This window comes from Furipterus horrens, unplaced genomic scaffold (genome assembly GCF_987537825.1).
Source record: "Furipterus horrens unplaced genomic scaffold, mFurHor1.1.pri manual_scaffold_1, whole genome shotgun sequence".
Taxonomy (NCBI): Eukaryota; Metazoa; Chordata; class Mammalia; order Chiroptera; family Furipteridae; genus Furipterus; species Furipterus horrens.
The window spans coordinates 214495066-214511719 of NW_028327171.1; the positions used below are offsets into that span (position 1 = coordinate 214495066).

At 59.7% G+C, this 16654-nt stretch overlaps 2 protein-coding genes across 2 annotated transcripts in view; one reads left to right on the plus strand and one right to left on the minus strand.

Moving 5' to 3' along the window:
- DGKD (diacylglycerol kinase delta) overlaps nucleotides 1-7109 on the plus strand; it is a 92271-nt gene extending 85162 nt beyond the window's left edge. Inside the window, exons 28-30 of the mRNA XM_090285038.1 lie at nucleotides 3929-4046; nucleotides 5009-5139; nucleotides 5698-7109. Coding sequence (XP_090141164.1) covers nucleotides 3929-4046; nucleotides 5009-5139; nucleotides 5698-5787 — 339 coding nt within the window. The 3' untranslated portion in view covers nucleotides 5788-7109. The remainder of the gene's footprint in view (nucleotides 1-3928; nucleotides 4047-5008; nucleotides 5140-5697) is intronic.
- Nucleotides 7110-13739: 6630 nt separating this feature from the next.
- The window catches only part of USP40 (ubiquitin specific peptidase 40), a 60939-nt gene continuing 58024 nt past the window's right edge, over nucleotides 13740-16654 (minus strand). Inside the window, exons 28-31 of the mRNA XM_090285046.1 lie at nucleotides 16244-16451; nucleotides 16006-16101; nucleotides 14562-14656; nucleotides 13740-13924 (exon numbers count right to left, since the gene is read on the minus strand). Coding sequence (XP_090141172.1) covers nucleotides 13813-13924; nucleotides 14562-14656; nucleotides 16006-16101; nucleotides 16244-16451 — 511 coding nt within the window. The 3' untranslated portion in view covers nucleotides 13740-13812. The remainder of the gene's footprint in view (nucleotides 13925-14561; nucleotides 14657-16005; nucleotides 16102-16243; nucleotides 16452-16654) is intronic.

Below are 16654 nucleotides of genomic sequence, written 5' to 3' on the forward strand. Positions count from 1 at the left end.
ACACCTGGGTCAGGTAAATGGCAGCTGCCTAGAAGTTTGTTTTGACAGGGACAGAGTTGGTGCGTGTGGTTCCCACTCACACTTTTCTTTTACCTGTATTTGGAGACTTCCCAACATGTCCCAGGTCCTAGTGCTGGGGTAGACAGGACCCCGGGCTATGACCTGGGGTACGGTCCCCTCCTGCAGAAGGAGAGTAGGCAGCCAGAGCCTGGGAGAGGGGCTTGCGGGGTGGTCAGTGGTCATGGGCAGCGTCTGGACAGGCAAACCCTAGACCGCCTCTCTCTCAGGGACAGAGAACGGAGTGGGCCAGGAGAGAAGTTCATCCTGGGGTGACGTGTCCCACAGGAGACGTGGACACTGACCCCGGGCACCCCTGCCTGCTGCCAGCCGGGGGAGGGGCAGGGGCGGGCGCAGCGGCGGCCCACGTGCCCGTCTCCGAATTCGCAGGTGTTTGTGCGCAAAGCCCGTGTGGAAAAGGCCGCAGGCCTTCCAGTCAGGCCCCAGGACTCAGCAACTTAAGATTGGGGGCGTCTTGGTAACAGGACAGGCTACCATTGCAGGTGGTTAAGTAGCTAATTATAGCGAGATAAAATTTTCATTTAAAAGAAAATTACTAAAACAACAATATATAAAATATGCAGCGGATGTAACGGAAACCCAGCCCTGTAATTCCAGACTGAATTATCCAAGTGAAGTGGACAGCGCAGCGGGGGCTGGGTGAGAACTCGGGCCAGGAGTGAAGGCACGTGGAAGTCCCCGAAGGTCGAGGGACCTTCCAGCGACGTCTCTGACTTCGACAGCCAGGGAAATGTAGAGTCAGTAACATTTTTTTAAAACATAAAGGTAGTTTCTAGTAGAATTGAAGAGATTTTATCTTTCCAAACCACTATAAAGGACCAAAATATAAAAGAAAATCAGGAACTAGAATGTAGCTAATGACATAAAAGTAAGATACACAAAATGATACAGATTTTACTCTTAAAAGCAAACTATTCTCAGATTTTGTTAAAAAGGGACTCTAACAGTATACTGGTCATAGAGCCCCATTTTCTGTCCCATACCCACAATGAAAACCTGTGACACAGGAAGATGAAAAACACAGTAAGGAAACTCCAGTAATAATGTTAACATAAAAACAGAATTGCACACCTAAGGCAATAAATGATCAGAGGGATCCCTTTGTGTTGGTAAGATAAAATAATTTTATAAAATTTATATTTTTGTCATCTTGAGTTGACCTCCCTGGCCACGAATACAGATGTCTCAGTTTATCTTTGTGATTTTGTGTAGCTTTGCTTTATGTATTTTTGAGGCCATGTTATTGGGTACATGTAGATTTAATCATTATGTAAAGACCTTCGGTCATTCTTGTTATTCCATGTTTGGAATACTCTCTTTCATGGTTTACTTTCAGGCTTTATTTGGAGTGTCTCTCCTAACAGCATATCACTAAACATCGGGCTTCCATCCAGTCTGGCCCTCCATTTAACCGGAGATTCGGTCTGTTTACACTTATTTGTATCATCAGTGATTACTGACACAGTTAGGCAGAATTCTATTATATTTTGTGCTTTCTATTTGTCCCACTTTTTCTGTTTCTTTTAATTTCTCCTTTTTGAGGAGGCCCTGCTTCTCCCCACACAGCTCTCTCTGTCCCTCTGCTAGTTTGGGAATACGTACTCGCTGGCTCTTCTTTCAGTGATTACCCCCCCAAATTTTAATTTTAATTTTGATTTATATGCACAAAATATGTAACATGAAAATTTCTTGAAATGGAAGTGATGAAGCCCCACTGTAGTGTGAGCTCTCACTGCCAGTCCACGGCCAGTCAGGCAGAAGAGGCCCACCACAGCCTCTGAGCAGACGGCAGCAGAAGGGAACTGTGTGTGTGGTGTACACATACACGCTTCCGCCGTGTTTCTCTGCAGAGAGGATTTATGCTCTGCAGTCTGATCCCATTCTGGACCAAGCTCTACTGGTCATGGAAATGGAGAGGAAGAGAAACTTGAAAGCAGTTGACAGTCTGTGTCTTTTATGTTCTTTGTGGTTTCATTTTTCTGGTAATTCAGTGTATTTCCTTAAAGCAGCGATCCACTATGGACTGGGGGGTTTTAAAGCTGGGTCTTTGTCAGGGGTGGTTTGAGCAGCGCAGTCAGGGCACAGGGAGGCCTCAGATACTAACCCACAGTGGCATTTGGGCCGTCACTCCGCCACGGCCCCCGTGCTCCCGTGGCCTGCCCTGTCCACGCGGGTGACTTCTCCCTCCACACAGATTTCGCTGAGGATGGATGGAGGCCAGGACTTCCTTTACCTCATGAACAGCATTATCAGGAGATCCATACAAATCATTTCTTTAAGTCAAATAGTTGATGAAAGAAATTATTTTAAAAGAATTCCAGCCCTGGCTGGTGTGGCTTAGTGGATTGAGCACCAGCCTCCGAGCCGAAAGTTTGCCTGTTCGGGTTCGACTCCCGGTCAGGGCACCTGCCTGGGTTGCAGGCCAGGTCCCCAGTTGGCGTGTGAGAGGCAACCGATTGATGTTTCTCTTGTGCATCCATGTTTCTCTCCCTCTCTTTCTCCCTCCCTTCCCCTCTCTCTTAAAAAATAAAACGTCGTGAAAAAATTCCAGCTGGAAAGTGCAGAGGGATTGAAAGGCCATTTGGCGTCCTCTGGGCAAGCCCTGGATGTAGGCAGGTTGTCGATGGGCGGGGGCATCTGTGGGGGAGGAAGGGGTCGGCTCATCCGGGGACCGTCTCAGGCCTGAAAGTGGTCCAGACGCTCGAGCAGGGGGCCTCCTGCCCACGTCCTCAGGGCCACAGGGAGCCCTCACTGGGGACAGGACAGAGAGCCGGCTGGGCAGGTCGCCTGCAGAGCAGCTGGTATTAGAATCGGTGACTGACAGTTTTGCCAAGCATAAGAAATTAGTAAAAATAAGTCTCTTGAGTACTCACAATGGTTGGTGAAAAATATTTCTGTGAGCAGTCCCTTTCATAGGAGAGAACTTAAAAACATAAAATGCCTGTGATAGGACGTCCGTGAAGGCCACCCTGAGGGGGCGAGGGGAGACGGGAGCGGCCCCACGGCGCCTTCCCAGCGTGGAGATGCTCGCTACTTCCCAGCTCCAGGCTTCGTGCCAGTCCAGGGAAAAGCCCTCTGGAGTCTTTTCAGTGGACCCAGTGTCCCTGTCACAGAGCCGTGAAGTCAAGTCGTGGGTCAGTGTGGGGACGAAGGGAGACAGAGCCCTGGGGCGGGTTCCGGGCCCGCGAGGGCGGAAGAAGCTGCCGGGCTGGAGGGGAGGTGAGCTCTGCTTTCCGTGGGAGCGCGGCAGGCGGTCCGCGCGCACAGGCTGTGCACGGGCCGTGTGTGCACAGAGCGGGCCACCGACCACGGGGAGGACAGAGTTGAGTGACGGGGACGCGGGGCTGTGATGGCTCTGCCAGGCCCCCGGAGTGCTCTGTGGGGGCGGTGGCGGCAGAGTAGGGGCCATGGCCCCGGGTCGCGCCTGCTCCCCTCCTTCTGAGACTCTGCCTTGGGCAGGAAATCGAAGGAAAGAGTGCAAGCGCAGGAAAGGCTTCACTTCACGGGGCGCGCTCCCCGCCGCCGGGCCGAGCCTGCTGTGCAGCCCTGGAAGGTGGGCTAGCGACCCGTTTAACTCTTCCCGTAACGGGACCGACATACAAACAATTTCACAAAGCCTTTTAATCACACGCGAAATGCATGTTATACAATGGAAACTAGAGTACGAAAATGCACTCTGTGATCACCAAGCACTGCTTTTAAAAGGTACTAAAAGGAACAAAAATGAAGGAAAAACACAAGAGTGAGCCCGGAGCAGAGCGTCTTCCCCCCGGCCCCGCCCCTCCCGCTCCGGTGTGACTGCGGCCGTGGGGGTGGGCTCTGACTCGGTGTCTCTCACTTTGCACCACAGAACGTGACCTTGGATCTTTCCAAACGCAGCCGCAGTGGGAAGTTCCGCCTGGTGACCAAGTTCAAGAAGGAGAAGAACAGCAGGAACAGAGACGCCCACAGCAGCCTGGGAGCGCCGGGTACCTGCCGTCCTGTGCGCGAGGCTGTGCGCGCCCCCAGCCGCCGCGCTCTTCCGTGGCCGCGCGGCTCTTCCCCGAGGCCCCACGGCCTGCGCGGAGTCTCTTGGTTTCCCGCTCTGCGCTGGGTGCTGACCTCAGGGAACAGTACTTGTTCCCTGTGCGGACTCTGGGTGACCGGCCACTGGGCCACCTGCCGGCCCACGGCGGGGGGTGTGAGGTGGGGAGGGCAGCAGAGGTGACGAGACAGACACAGCTCATCCTCACGCCCGCTTCCTCGGCGGGGCTGCTGATTACCTTCTTATCAGTTCACCAATCAAAGCCCCCGCGCCTCTGGCGACCCAGCCACCAGCCATTGTGGGTGCTGAAAGCCACGGGAACCGGCACCGAGGGGCACTTCGCTTCGTGTCCGTCAGTTGGAGCTTAGCATTTGCGCCCGTGGGTCGGCCCTGAGCTCGGCTGTCCCCAGCGCCCTGAGCCGTGGCCCGGCCTGGGTCTGGGCGGCGTGGGCAGCAGCCGAGGGACGCGCAAGGTCGGGGCGCTGCCCTGGAAGGCAGAGGGGCAGCCGGCCTCAGCGCGGTCAGAGCCACGCTGCCCTCCGGGGGCACGGGAGCCTGCTGCCGGGTGTCTCCGGTGCCGGCGCTGTGGTGTTTCGGGGTGCACGCTGCTGGGGCGCCTGGGGAGCTGCTGCCGTGGCATTTCGGGGTGCACGCTGCTGGGGCGTCTGGGGAGCTGCTGCCGTGGCATTTCGGGGTGCACGCTGCTGGAGCGCCTGGGGAGCTGCTGCCGTGGCATTTCGGGGTGCACGCTGCTGGGGCGTCTGGGGAGCTACTGCCGTGGCATTTCGGGGTGCACGCTGCTGGAGCGCCTGGGGAGCTGCTGCCGTGGCATTTCGGGGTGCCGGCTGCTGCCTGCCTGGTGCTGGGCGCGGGCGCCCCCTGAGCCCCGCTTTCCGTCTCTGACAGCTCACCTCTGGGGGACGGAGGAGGTGGCTGCCTGGCTGGAGCGCCTCGGCCTCCGTGAGTACAGGGACGCCTTCACGCGGCACGACGTCAGGGGCCCCGAGCTCCTGCACCTGGAGCGGAGGGACCTCAAGGTACTGCCCCGCCCGGGCTTCCGTGCGGGTCCCTGTCCCCTCCCTCCGACGCGGCCATGTCTCAGCCTCTGGGTGCCCTTCAAGGCTCTCAGTCCTGTGCGCGTGACTCGGGGTGACGTGGGCCAGCGGCCCCGCAGCCAGACGGAGCCAGAGCAGACATGAGGGGGCGCCCTGCTTTGCTCCGCCGAGGGGGACAGTGAGCTGGGTCACTGAAGAGCGCGCTGTGGTGCAGGGACCCGGTGTACAGCGTCCCCTCTGTCGGTGACAGACGGTTAGAGGCGGGGAGCCCCCGTGGCTGCTGGGGGCGGCGGCTCCTCCAGCGCAGCACCCGGCCTCGGGAGGGACGGCAGAGGCGGCGCCGTCTTAGGGCCCCATCCTGGGCAGAGGTGCGTGGGGGGCCTGTCCCGCCCCCCACGTCAGTGACGGGACCGCAGGAGGGTGTGCGGGGCGGTTTCTCTGCACCGGGCGTCACCGTCACATCCCGTCGTCTGTGTGTGCTCGCTGGGCGGTCGGCGGGGGCGCCGGCGCCTGGCGTCAGGGGCTGTGCTCTCGTTGCAGGACCTCGGCGTGACCAAGGTGGGCCACATGAAGAGGATCCTCTGCGGCATCAAGGAGCTGAGCCGCGGCCCGCCGGCCACCGAGGCCTAGCCCGCGCCCTCTCCGCCTGCGGCCTCCGCGCCTGCGACTGAGGGCCCTTCTCATGGTGCTACTTCTTCGCCCTGCGCCCGGGACGGGAAGCTTCTCAGACCCCTGCCCGGCCCGCGCCGGGGCCAGGGACTCACCAGCACAGCGACCTCTGGACACGCACCTTTCCGACCCGGGGCGTGGGGCAGACGTGGCCTGGCCGGGCTCCTGTCCGTGCGCCCTGCCGTGGCACGTTGTGTGGCACCTGGTCCTGGCCGGCTCTCCGAGGGCTCGGGGCCCAGACCCAGCGCCCCTCCCCGGGACGTTCCGAGCCCCCGGCCGCTCGTGGTTCTCCCCAGCAGCCCCGCGAGGCCGCCCCGCCGAGGTCCCTGTTCGGTAGTGAGGTCCTGCCTCCCCCGGGGACGAAGCGCCGGGGGTGCTTTTCCCATCCTGTTCACTTCAGTTTGACGGGAAGAGAAAGGAACACGCGCTCCTCCTGGAGCCGGTAAACTGGTAGCCACGTTCTTGGGCTGACAAGCCCCTTCCCGTGTGTCCGGGTCCTTGCTGAGCCGCAGGCGTGGGCACGCGGTCCGTCTGTCCAGGGGCGCAGCAGCCTCCACGTGCCGCCTGGGGCCAGGGCACCAGGGGCCAGCGGCCGCCCCGGGATGGAGGCCGTGTTTGCATTGGGCCAGGCTCCCCGTGGAGACGGTGTCCCTTCTGCTGGACAACAAGTTGCCGTGGGTGGGTGGCCTGGGCCGTCCTGAGAGCCCCTGACTGCGGTGGCTTCTTGTCTGCGCTGCCGGACCCGGTCCCTGGAGGTGGTGACCCGGCTCGCCCAAGTTGTCACTGCTTCTTGCTGCCCTTCCGGAGTCATCCATGCCTCACAGGGCTTGGTCCACCCTGGAGAGGGGGTTCTGAGCCCCCACTCACACCCTTGGGCTCACCCCCAAAGGGGAGGGCTGGCCGTGGGAGGGGCTCGGCAGGAGGCCTCAGGCCACGTCCGAGTTGCCTGCAGGGGCCCCATGGGGACATAGAGCTGAACAACCGTTCGCTTTGCAGATCCCCCTCCCCCCTCAGCTCTTCTGGTTTGGGGGTGCCCGCGTGTGGCATGGCGGCGTTGGGGTTTGGGGTGAGAGCCCCGTGCTGTGCACATGCCCTCAGCTGCCCGGGCGGTTGTACGTGACCTTTCTGCCCAATCAGAGCAGCTGTCTTCGGTGGGGGAAGGTGGAGAAAGAGTCTAGTCCCCGGAAATCGCTGATGTCAATGTAGAGATCATGGGGTCCCAGAGCGGGGCTGCCCTTTTTTTCAAGTGGGTACCTGGGTCCTGAGCTCAGCAAGGAGGTGCAGGGGGCCTCCTGGGGCCTCAGCGCCCAGCCTGGGAAAGGCTTAAGTTTGGGTCAGGCATGGTGGTTAAAAGTTAATACGTTGTCAGTGACTAAAACAACTGTTTACATAAAAGCCATTTTTCTAATTCTTGTCAGAAGCGAAAGGAATGAACGTGACCCTTGCATGGAAGTGCATTGGTGGGGCCGGTGCCCTGTGCCCTGCGGCGTCTGTGGCTGCCCGTGGGGCTGGTCCTCGGGCCCCCTGCGCCCCTGATGTGTCCCTGGGTGGGTGGGGGTCTCACGGTCCTGTCAGTGTGGGGGAGGGAGGGAGGATCCCCTGAGAGTCTTGGAACAATGTTTTGTGCCCTGGGGTGGGGCTCACCCTCATATTTATGATCTAATTTATGCAGTGCCCGCCGTGGGGGCAAATGCCTCCTGTGTTGCTGTGTACATAGCGTGTCTGGGGCTGTAAATACGTCGGTCTGTGTGTAAATAAAACGAGACTGTTTCGGATCTCATCACCGGGTTTCCTGTCCTCATTTGACATAAAGCGTTGGGTCCCCAGGTCCTTGCAGACTGGGTTCAGAATTACATTTTACAGCCGTTATAAAAGTAAGTTGAGTTGGTGGTGGCTGAAAAGCAAAACAGAGTTCCCTGTATTTTTAGGGTGTGGGTCCTAGGATCTGTTGAGGGAAAAACTCGGCGAGGAGGTGGGGCCCTGGGTAGAGCCGAGGTTCTCGGGGTTGACCCCAGGCAGCCTCCGCCCGGCTGCTTGCCGAGGGCAGGTCATTTTAGCCGGTCTTCTCACCTCAGTCTACGTAAAGCTGCAGACGGGCAGCTCTTCTGTTTATCCCTAGTATCTTCACGCCAAGGTCACTTTTCATTGTCACCCCCCCCACCCCCGCATCTTGGAGTGAGGGATGAGGACTGGCATCATGGAACTGAAAATCAGGCTGGCAGCATCCAGAAGGGCTTTGTGTGCTTTGGATGTGGAGGTGGCGTCCCAGCAGCTCCCTGTCCCTCCTTCCTTGCTTAGCAGGGCCCCATTTTGTCCTGGTGTACACCCTCCCACGTTGCCACCCAGGAACAAGATGGCTGCCACAGTTCCAGGTGTCACGTTCAAACTTGACTGTACCCGGTATAAGGTGTATGTGAGCAGGTGGTTGTCTTTCTGTCTCTCTCTCTTTAATCCTCACCCAAGGACAAGCTTATTGATTTTAGAGAAGAAGGAAGGGAGAGAGACAGGAGAAACATCGACTGGTTGCCCTTTGTACACGTCCTGACCGGAACTGAACCCGCAGCCCAGGCATGTGCCCTAGCCAGGCATTGAACCTGCAGCCTTTCAGTTTACTGGCCGATGCTCCAGCAGCTGAGCCACACCAAGCAGGGCTTCTGGGCCCCCTTTTAAGCTAAAAGGGACCTTGTCCGAGGCCCTGGCTCCTGCACCCCGCCCCTAGTGTCTCAAGGTTGAGAATCGGGTCACATGCTTATGACTGATTCAGCGCAGAGGGAATGGGGCCTTGCTGACGGTGGCTCATCATGGTGCTGATGATCAGCACGTTTATAAAATTTCACTAACATGACCTCCTGTTCCTCCTGTCTGACCAGGTGGGTGTCTACATTTCACAGGTGAGAGAAAGGTGCAGAGAGGGTCACAACGGGCACCAGGTCACACAGCCGGCATGCGCAGAGCTGGGAGCCATGGGGCAGTTGGGCGTCAGAGATCACAGTGTGAGTGCTGTGGCCAAGCCCGGCCATCACGACAGGCTTCTGGGGAGGGCAGTGTGGGGTCGGCCAGCCACCAGCCTGCACCCCTGCACCGGCATGGCCCCCTGGCCTGGGCCTGGCTCCTGGTGCCGGCCCAGGGGAGAGGGGAGCTCCAGGTGTCAGAGCGCAGGCAGGAGGGGGAGGCCAGGTGCCGGCGCAGGGGAGAGGGCAGGGTTTGAGTGTGGCGTGATTGCGGGTAAACAGTGCCGTTTCCTGGGAAGACTTCAACCACCACACACACAGGTGAAGTTCACACTGGACCTGGTCTGGTCACGTGGACTGTTGTGACTCGGGGCAGACTGAGCTGCTGTAACAAGGAGACCCCCAATGTCACGGCTCTAACAGAATGAAGTTTGTGTTTTTCCCAGAACAATGCAGGGCAGGTGTGTCAGGCGCTCAGGGACCCCGGTGTGGCCAGGGTGCTCTGGTCACCCCTTCGTGCTGGGGTCGGGGCAGGGGGGCCTGGAGGAACGTGCGGAGGTTTCCTGAGCCTGCCCAGGTAGCAGGGCTGGAGATGGAAACACCTGAGGGACGGGGCTGCACCTGGCTGTGAAGAGGCTGGGAAACGCCATCTGGCCCCGCGCCGAGGGAGGGAGGGCCGCAGGCCGTCCCTGCCGTAGTCCCTCAGGGAGCCTGAAGTCTCCTTAGCGGGGAACACTGAGTCGGCTGAAACGTCCTTAGGTTTTTTTCCATAAAATAAGACATTTATCATTTTCACCAATAACTTTATTGGATATCTTATGTGGCTCTCTCCTGCTATTGGCTTCTAGTGGGGAGAGGCCCGGGTGCTGCTAAGCCCCTCCCAGGGCATGAGACAGCCCCGCAGCTGAGGATTATTTGGCCACAATGTCGACAGTACCAGGGAACTTTGCAAAGCACTTTGACACGTTCAGTCAGTCACGGCCCCTTCCGTGTATGGCACAAGTCTTTGTGTTTCAGTTGCATTTTTTACTTTTCTTGAAATAAAGCATAATGAGCCAAAAATGTTTTCTTCCATCTTCAATATTAAAATGACTGCACAAAAATTAACCAATCCTGATGTTTTGTTTTAATGCACGTGATGTGACCACTGTCACAATACGATCTAACAACGCTGTTTGGAATGAAGTAGAGACAGCTGAGCGCGCTAGAGCCATCGTCTGGAGAAATAAATCTGAGTGAGCCTTTGGGCCGACCCAGTAATCCCCCAGGTACCGCGCCCTTGCTCTGTCTTCCTCCTCCGAATGGTTCCCAGGTCTGAGGGGCATGGAGGGAAGGGAGCCCTTCTGTCTCAGGCTGCCCCGTGGCACCGTCGGTCCGCTGCGTCCCCTCTGCCACGTGGCCTTTACCTGCTCCCTGGGGTGCGGGCCTTGCACCAGGGACTGTGGCCTCAGGCAACGTTCCCGGTGGGGCTCTCTCCCCGGCCCTGGTGGCTGCGGTCCCCCAGCCGCTGGCCTCTGCCACGGGCACCGGGGCCCCTCCACGTGTCCCCAGCTCAGTGTCTACACTGCATGACGACAAAGGGCGGCGTCGGGGCCGGAGGGAGACTGGACTGAGCGCGACCTCTGACCACGTGGTTCCCCTTTTCCTGCAATCGCCCACCAGGTGGCGGACTTCCAGGCGCGGTTCCTCCTTCCTCTGACCCCGCCTACCTGCCTCCGCAGCAGCCCGGGGAGAGCCGGGGAGAGCCCGGAGCCCGCGCGCGAGGGCGGTGTGGCCGCGCTTGCAGGAGGCACGAGGGGCTCCGGGAGGCTTTTTCTAAAGAGAACACCCAGGCTTGCGTGACCGTGGACGTGTTGCTATTTCCGTTTGTTGTAGACTTTGCTGCATTGACTGATTTCAAAAGATACTGTACTGAAAATCTATCTAGCTTGCCGAGTTTTCGGGTTCCTTTAAATTGTGCGCCCAAGGGCCCAGCTTATCCTGGTGCCGGCCCTGTGCTTTGGGACCCAGTTCTGAACGTCAGCAGCTCAGACCTCTTGGCTCCTGCGGAAGCCCCTGCGTGATGCCTGTAAACACCAGTTCTCCTCGTTCCTGCCTGCGTCACCGCTGGGAACGGGGCACGCACCAGGCCCCAGCCAACGTGCCCCAGCCAACGTGACGCTGTTCTCCAGTCTTCTTTGCGGCTTTAGTGGGGTGACTTGCTTTTGGTCAAGACACAAGTATTAACTGAGATTTCCAGAAAGTTTCCTTAAAAACGTGGGAGCGTGCCTGTCTTCTGCTGCTGGCCTGGAGGGCAGACGCGATGCTGGCCTCCAGCTGCCACCTTGGGCCAGAAGTGCCCGTTGAGGGTGGCAGCCAGAGAAGCCACTCCATGGCCATCTCCATGGCCTGTCTCCACGGAGTCCTGGGTTGCCCCCCACTGCGGTGTTTCTGTGAGTGGGAACTACACGAGTGCCGGCTCAGTTGACCCTAATCCCCTGTAGGCGTCCTTCCGTAACACCCCCTCTCTCCTGACGGTAGGACTGGGCAATGACTTTATGGGAGAAGCAAAAGCACGTAGAGACGCGAGTTACACCTGTCCCGCAGGTGTGAGGCCAGGGACCCCTGCAGGAGCAGAGGGAACTTCCGAGCAGACCGGCGCCCATCTGGGCAGACAGCGGGGACAGAGAGACCTCCGTGGAGGCGTGGTCTGAGCTCCGGGGTGGGCTGCACAGGGGAGCTGCGGGGGTGGGGTGGGGGGGAGGCAGGGCGCTCTGACGGCCCCAGCCCAGGCCAGCGGGGTGCTGGCCTCAGGACACGCGTCTGTGTCAGGCAGCAGCTGGGCACGGCCTTCAGGGTTTTGATCGCAAAGCACGAACAGGCTGTAGCCACGAGGGAGACGGGCCGCTGGCCGGGAGTGAGGGCGGGGCCGCTCACGTTGGCCGACGGACGCGCTGGTCAGTCGCCTGAGCTTTGCAGGGAATCGTGTGGCCGGCCAACCCCAAGCTGGTGAAGAAAGCCCGTTGCTCACTCGGCTCCAAGCAGGCTGGTCTCCAGGCCTCAGGACGTGCGCGTCAGGAGAGCCCATGGGGACAGTGGACACGCATGATATTCGGGAACAGGACGGCGGCCAGTGTGGGGGGCTTGTGACCGCCACGCTTTCGCCTTGTTTCCCAGGTTTCACTGTGGCCGTCCCCACCCCCACTGTGCTGGCTCCTGGCCGGTCTGACATTCGTCGGGGCCACAGGTTGAACCGTCAGGCAGTATACCCCCCTCCCCGCCCCCGAGACCCAGGGACCGGGCGGGAGTGGGGCTGGTGGGCCTCGGTCTTGCTGCCTTTGGAGAGAGACACGGTGGTCGGGAGGTCGGGGAGGAGTCGTGTTCCCGGAATGCTTGCCCACCCCGCTTTTGGCAGGAAAACGTCACCCGAGTGGCTGTGACTTCTGCCACACGGGCGGCCCTAGTTCCCCAGAAGGAAAAGGAACCAGCACCGCCGGTTTCTTCCAGCACAGATTTTCCCAGGAGTCTGGACTTATTTAAAACCACAGGCAGCTTATTTCTGAAGCGGCCCAGACCCAGTGTTTCTAAACATAACCCTTGTTTGCTCAGCACCTGACGCGCACTTGGGAGCAGCAGCCAGCCCACAGCGGAAACCAGCAGCTTGAAGCCGGTTTATTTCCTAACGGCTGCCCAGCGCTCCCTGTAGCCTCCACCCAGCCCCGGAGGTAAGGTGGGGACGGGAGGCCCCAGGCCTGGCGGGGTCACCGAGGACCTGGCGGCACCAGCCTCCTCGCCTCAGTCACGTGCAGCGAGGCCTCCGGCTTCTCAAAGGCAAAGCTCTTCAGTTATCACACTAACATTTCATCGTCGTGAACCGGTGTGACAGGCACAGCAGAGTCATGTCAGTTAGTCAGGGACAGACGGGCCTGGACAGAGCCCTGCTGCCGTTCTGGCCCCGTCACCACGCGCGCGCGTCCTGAGACGTGCTGAGCGCCGAGACGTGAGGGCAGCTCGCACGTCCCGCCTGCTCCCCACCCAGGTGACGCGGCATCAGCCCAGGTGAGCGGACAGACAGAGGGGGCTAAGGCTTCTACCTGGCTGTGGCGGGGCGAGACAGGCGAGGGTGGGCCTGTCCTCCCCAGTGTCACGCTCCATAGAAAAGCCACGGCCGCAGCATGAACTCCCTCCCTCCCGGCGGCAGTTCGGCCGAGCCCGGTCCCCACCGCCCACGCGAGCTGACCACAGTGCTGGAGGCCGACGAGCATCCGCGGGAGGCCCCAACTGCAGAGCCACACTGGAGGAGGAAGGGCGGGCTTCCTACCTCAGGGACCCCACTCTGGACCGCGTCCAGCCAGCTCGCCCACGTCCTGCGTCGGGGGGGAGCTCAGTAACACGGACGCTGTACGTCACAGATAGCGGTCAACCTTTTAAATCTGACGGTCCGCCGTGCGGGACGAGGAGGAAAAGCCCCTTTGTTTGCATTTCCTTTTTCTGTTTTAATCGCCCCGCTCAGGAGCGTCTGCTCAGCACCTGCGGGTGTGGCCCTGGCAGTGGGGTGTCCTGACCCCGGACCGCAGGGGCACCGTGCGCTGTGTGGGGACCAGGACGCAGCGGGGCCCGGCCGCCGCTCAGGGGGCGCAGACACCCATCTGACGGTGGGGGGGGGGGGGGGCGCACGCATGTGACCGCAGCCTGGTCCGAGGGCAGCAGCGGCATTTTATCCGCGTTGCCTGCCGTTAATGCAGACCGAGGGCCGTTTCCTACAACGGCCAGTGGGGTCGAGTGTGGCGTGGGGGCAGCGTCTGACCGCCACCTGCAGACATGGCCCGACTGCGCGAGCCCCCGTGGGTGGACGTGCCGCGCAGCTCGGTGACAAGAGTGCAGGTGCCTGGCCCGAGACCACCCTCTGACCATGACAAAGCAGAGGCTGTGGGGTCTGCGTGCTGCTCTTGTGGGCCCGGTGAGCGAGGGCCGAGCCCCCGGCCCTGGGGCGTCGGCTGCTGCGGTACCGGCTCCGACGAGGTGCTGCGCCCACGGGGACGCTGGCGGGCCGGCGCTATCTGAAGCTCCCGACGCGGATGGACAGAGAGGCTTCCGGCCTGTGGGGCCGGCCAGGCGTCCCCGCACTGGGGACAGTGTCGCTGCTCTGCACGTGAAGGGCTTCGTGGCTGCGGAGACACAGGATCACAGTCACGGACACAGGGCCCACCCAGGTCCGGAGACCAAAGAGTGGAGCAGGTAAGGAGGACATGGCACCCGGAGGTGACGACGTGGCCCACGGTGGTGAGAGCTGGGTCTGGGCGCTTGGGGACCGCAGTGGGTTTCGAGGGTGCTCTAGGAAGCCCGAGGCCAGGACAGCAAGCAGACTGCACAGAAGAGGACGGACTGAGCGCCCGGGGCGAGGGACTCGGGTGGGGTGAGCGGAGTCGCCGCGCGCGCAGCGGCAGGGCAGGAGCCGGGGCGTCTGAGCGTCCTGCGGGTGGCGGTCAGGCGAGGTGGCCCGGGGCGTAGCGGCCAGGCCGACGGGGAGGAGGGGTCGGGGAGGGGAGGGGAGCGAGGGTCAGGCGGCGCCACGTGGGAGTGGGGCTGCTCCTGTTTTCAGGGGCCTGTGTCTGAAGGGAAGACCTGGAAAGCATGTCACCGCCGGGAGAGTCTACGTTCCAAACCGAGGACGGCGGCGGTGCAGGGGTCCCGGCGAGGAGGGGCCGGCCCTGCTGTGCACCCAGCTGGGCCGCGGGCTCCCTCCCAGTGCGCAGCCAGCTGGGGCCCTGAGCGCTCAGGGGACAGCGCAGGGGACACTGTTACCTTGTCCTCGTCCCCAGAGCGAGCCGCGTCTGGTCCTCTCCCCCGAGGTCGTCTCTGACGGTTCCAAAGTCGTCATCATCATCCCCCAGGAGAGTCTAGGTTTCAAAATGAGGAATGAGCTACGTGTTCAGACACCTGTCTAGCCTACATTTAAGAGCAAGGTGTGTAAATTTATACACAAGTTTAGGGAAAACATGACCTCAGTCACATAAGGGCGCGTACGGTGAGGGCACAGGTGGGTACAGATCTTAAGGGGCCTGAGGCTTGAATAAATCTGAGGACCCTCTTTAGAAAAATCAGAACAGTGACTGTAGTTTTTCTGTCTGGATAACCAGCTCTCCCAGCCCCACCGACTGAAGAATCTGTTTTTAATGCTGACTGAAACTCCCGTCAAGTTTCCTTACTACCTGTGCAGTCCTGTCTGGGGGGCTCTCTCTACCCCAAAGCCATGGTCACCTGATACCTGGCAGCTCAAGGACGCTGCCCCTGCTCTTTCATAAAAACACCTTAGCTCTCGAGCCCGTGGCTTCCCCCATGCTTCTTCCCTGTGACCGATCTGCACGGTTCCCACAGGCCCGGGGCCAGCTCTGAACTGGGAGGACGCTGCCTTCACGGTCGGGAGCCTCCCTCCTGAGAACAGGACGCCTGACTCTACCCGGAGCTTAACCGCCGCTCGGCATTTCTGACCTGTTCTCCTGGGCAGCCTTAGAAATCTTTGTCTTGGATGTATTCCTAGTTACCTGGTAATCTTTTGACTCTTAATAGAGCTCATGGTTTACCTGTAGTCTCTTGAATCTCCCTTCTAGCATGTAAAGAAAAGCTTCATATTTTCCTTTTAGAATTTTTCTTACGTGTCTTTCAATTTTTTATTTACTTTTCTTTGGGGGGGTGGTCATATCAGGTTGGTCACACTGTCTAGACCAGAGTTGACTAGAAGTGGTCATCAAGGGAAGCCTTATCCCTTAATATAAAAACTGCTGCTGCAGGAGAGCAAACGGTTTGTCCGGGGAACGTGAGAGCGGTCTGGGTCAAGCACGTATTTATGTAGTGGGGCCGCACTGCCTGATTCAAGGAGAAAACCAGATGGCTAATCTGACAGGTGCAGAAAATGCACAGAATAAAATTTAGTATTAAGAATCCAGAGTTCATGCACGATTCAAAAACCCTCAGAGCAAACCAGGAACGGAAGGGGTGCCGTAACCGAATGAGTACAGGCCCCACGTGAAGCCCACAGCCCCGCACAGCACCGAAGCTTCAGGAGCTGCTTCTCCCAGTCAGACCCCAAGTGGGTTTGGGACGGAGGTCCTACTGGCCTCCTGCAGTGAGCTGTCCGGCCCCCCTTCTCCCAGCCTCTGAGACAGTTTACAGAAAACGGGACTATCTGTGCTCAGTCACCTGGTCCCCGTGTTCTGTCAAAGTGCCCGATTTGCTGTCACCAACTCACCCTGACACCAACAGTATCTCCATCCTTCAAGTAATAAGGTGGCCCCTGCAGATTATCTTGCTTTTTCTTCTTTTTCCTCTTGGTCACCTGCTGGTTCTAGGGAAAACCACGCATCTTGAATAAAGAAGATAAGCTTGAGCTCCTACCAAGCCCCCCCCCCCCCGTGAGGAGCCGAGCGGAGCTGCTCAGGAGGCCGGGAAGGCCGGGCACGGCTGCTCCGAGGGGCCCCCGGCCTTACCCAGCTGGACACTGGGAGCCACTCCAACTTCTCTGGAAAGTATTTGGCAATTTCGACGTTCTCCGCAGGAAGGGCGTAGAAGTCAGCCACGCGCTGCCGCAAGGAGCGGGCCGAGCCCCGGGCGGAGTCCCACACCATGTCCCGGGGCGGCGCGTAGGCCCGCTGGCCGGGGAGACGCAGCCACGTCCTCAGCAGCACGTCCTGGGGGCTGCACCAGAGCGCGGGCCGTGGCAGGTTTTACACAAAGCGAGCAAGACCTGTAACTATGGGGGGTGTGGTGGGCGGAGCTAGCCCTCCAACGCATCTCATTTGCATAAGGAGAGGGTTCCCCTAAACCCCAAGTGCTAGTGGGAGACCCTCTTTCCTTAGATTCCCTCCACTTCTGACCCAGATGGAGGGGACGCTCCCCTT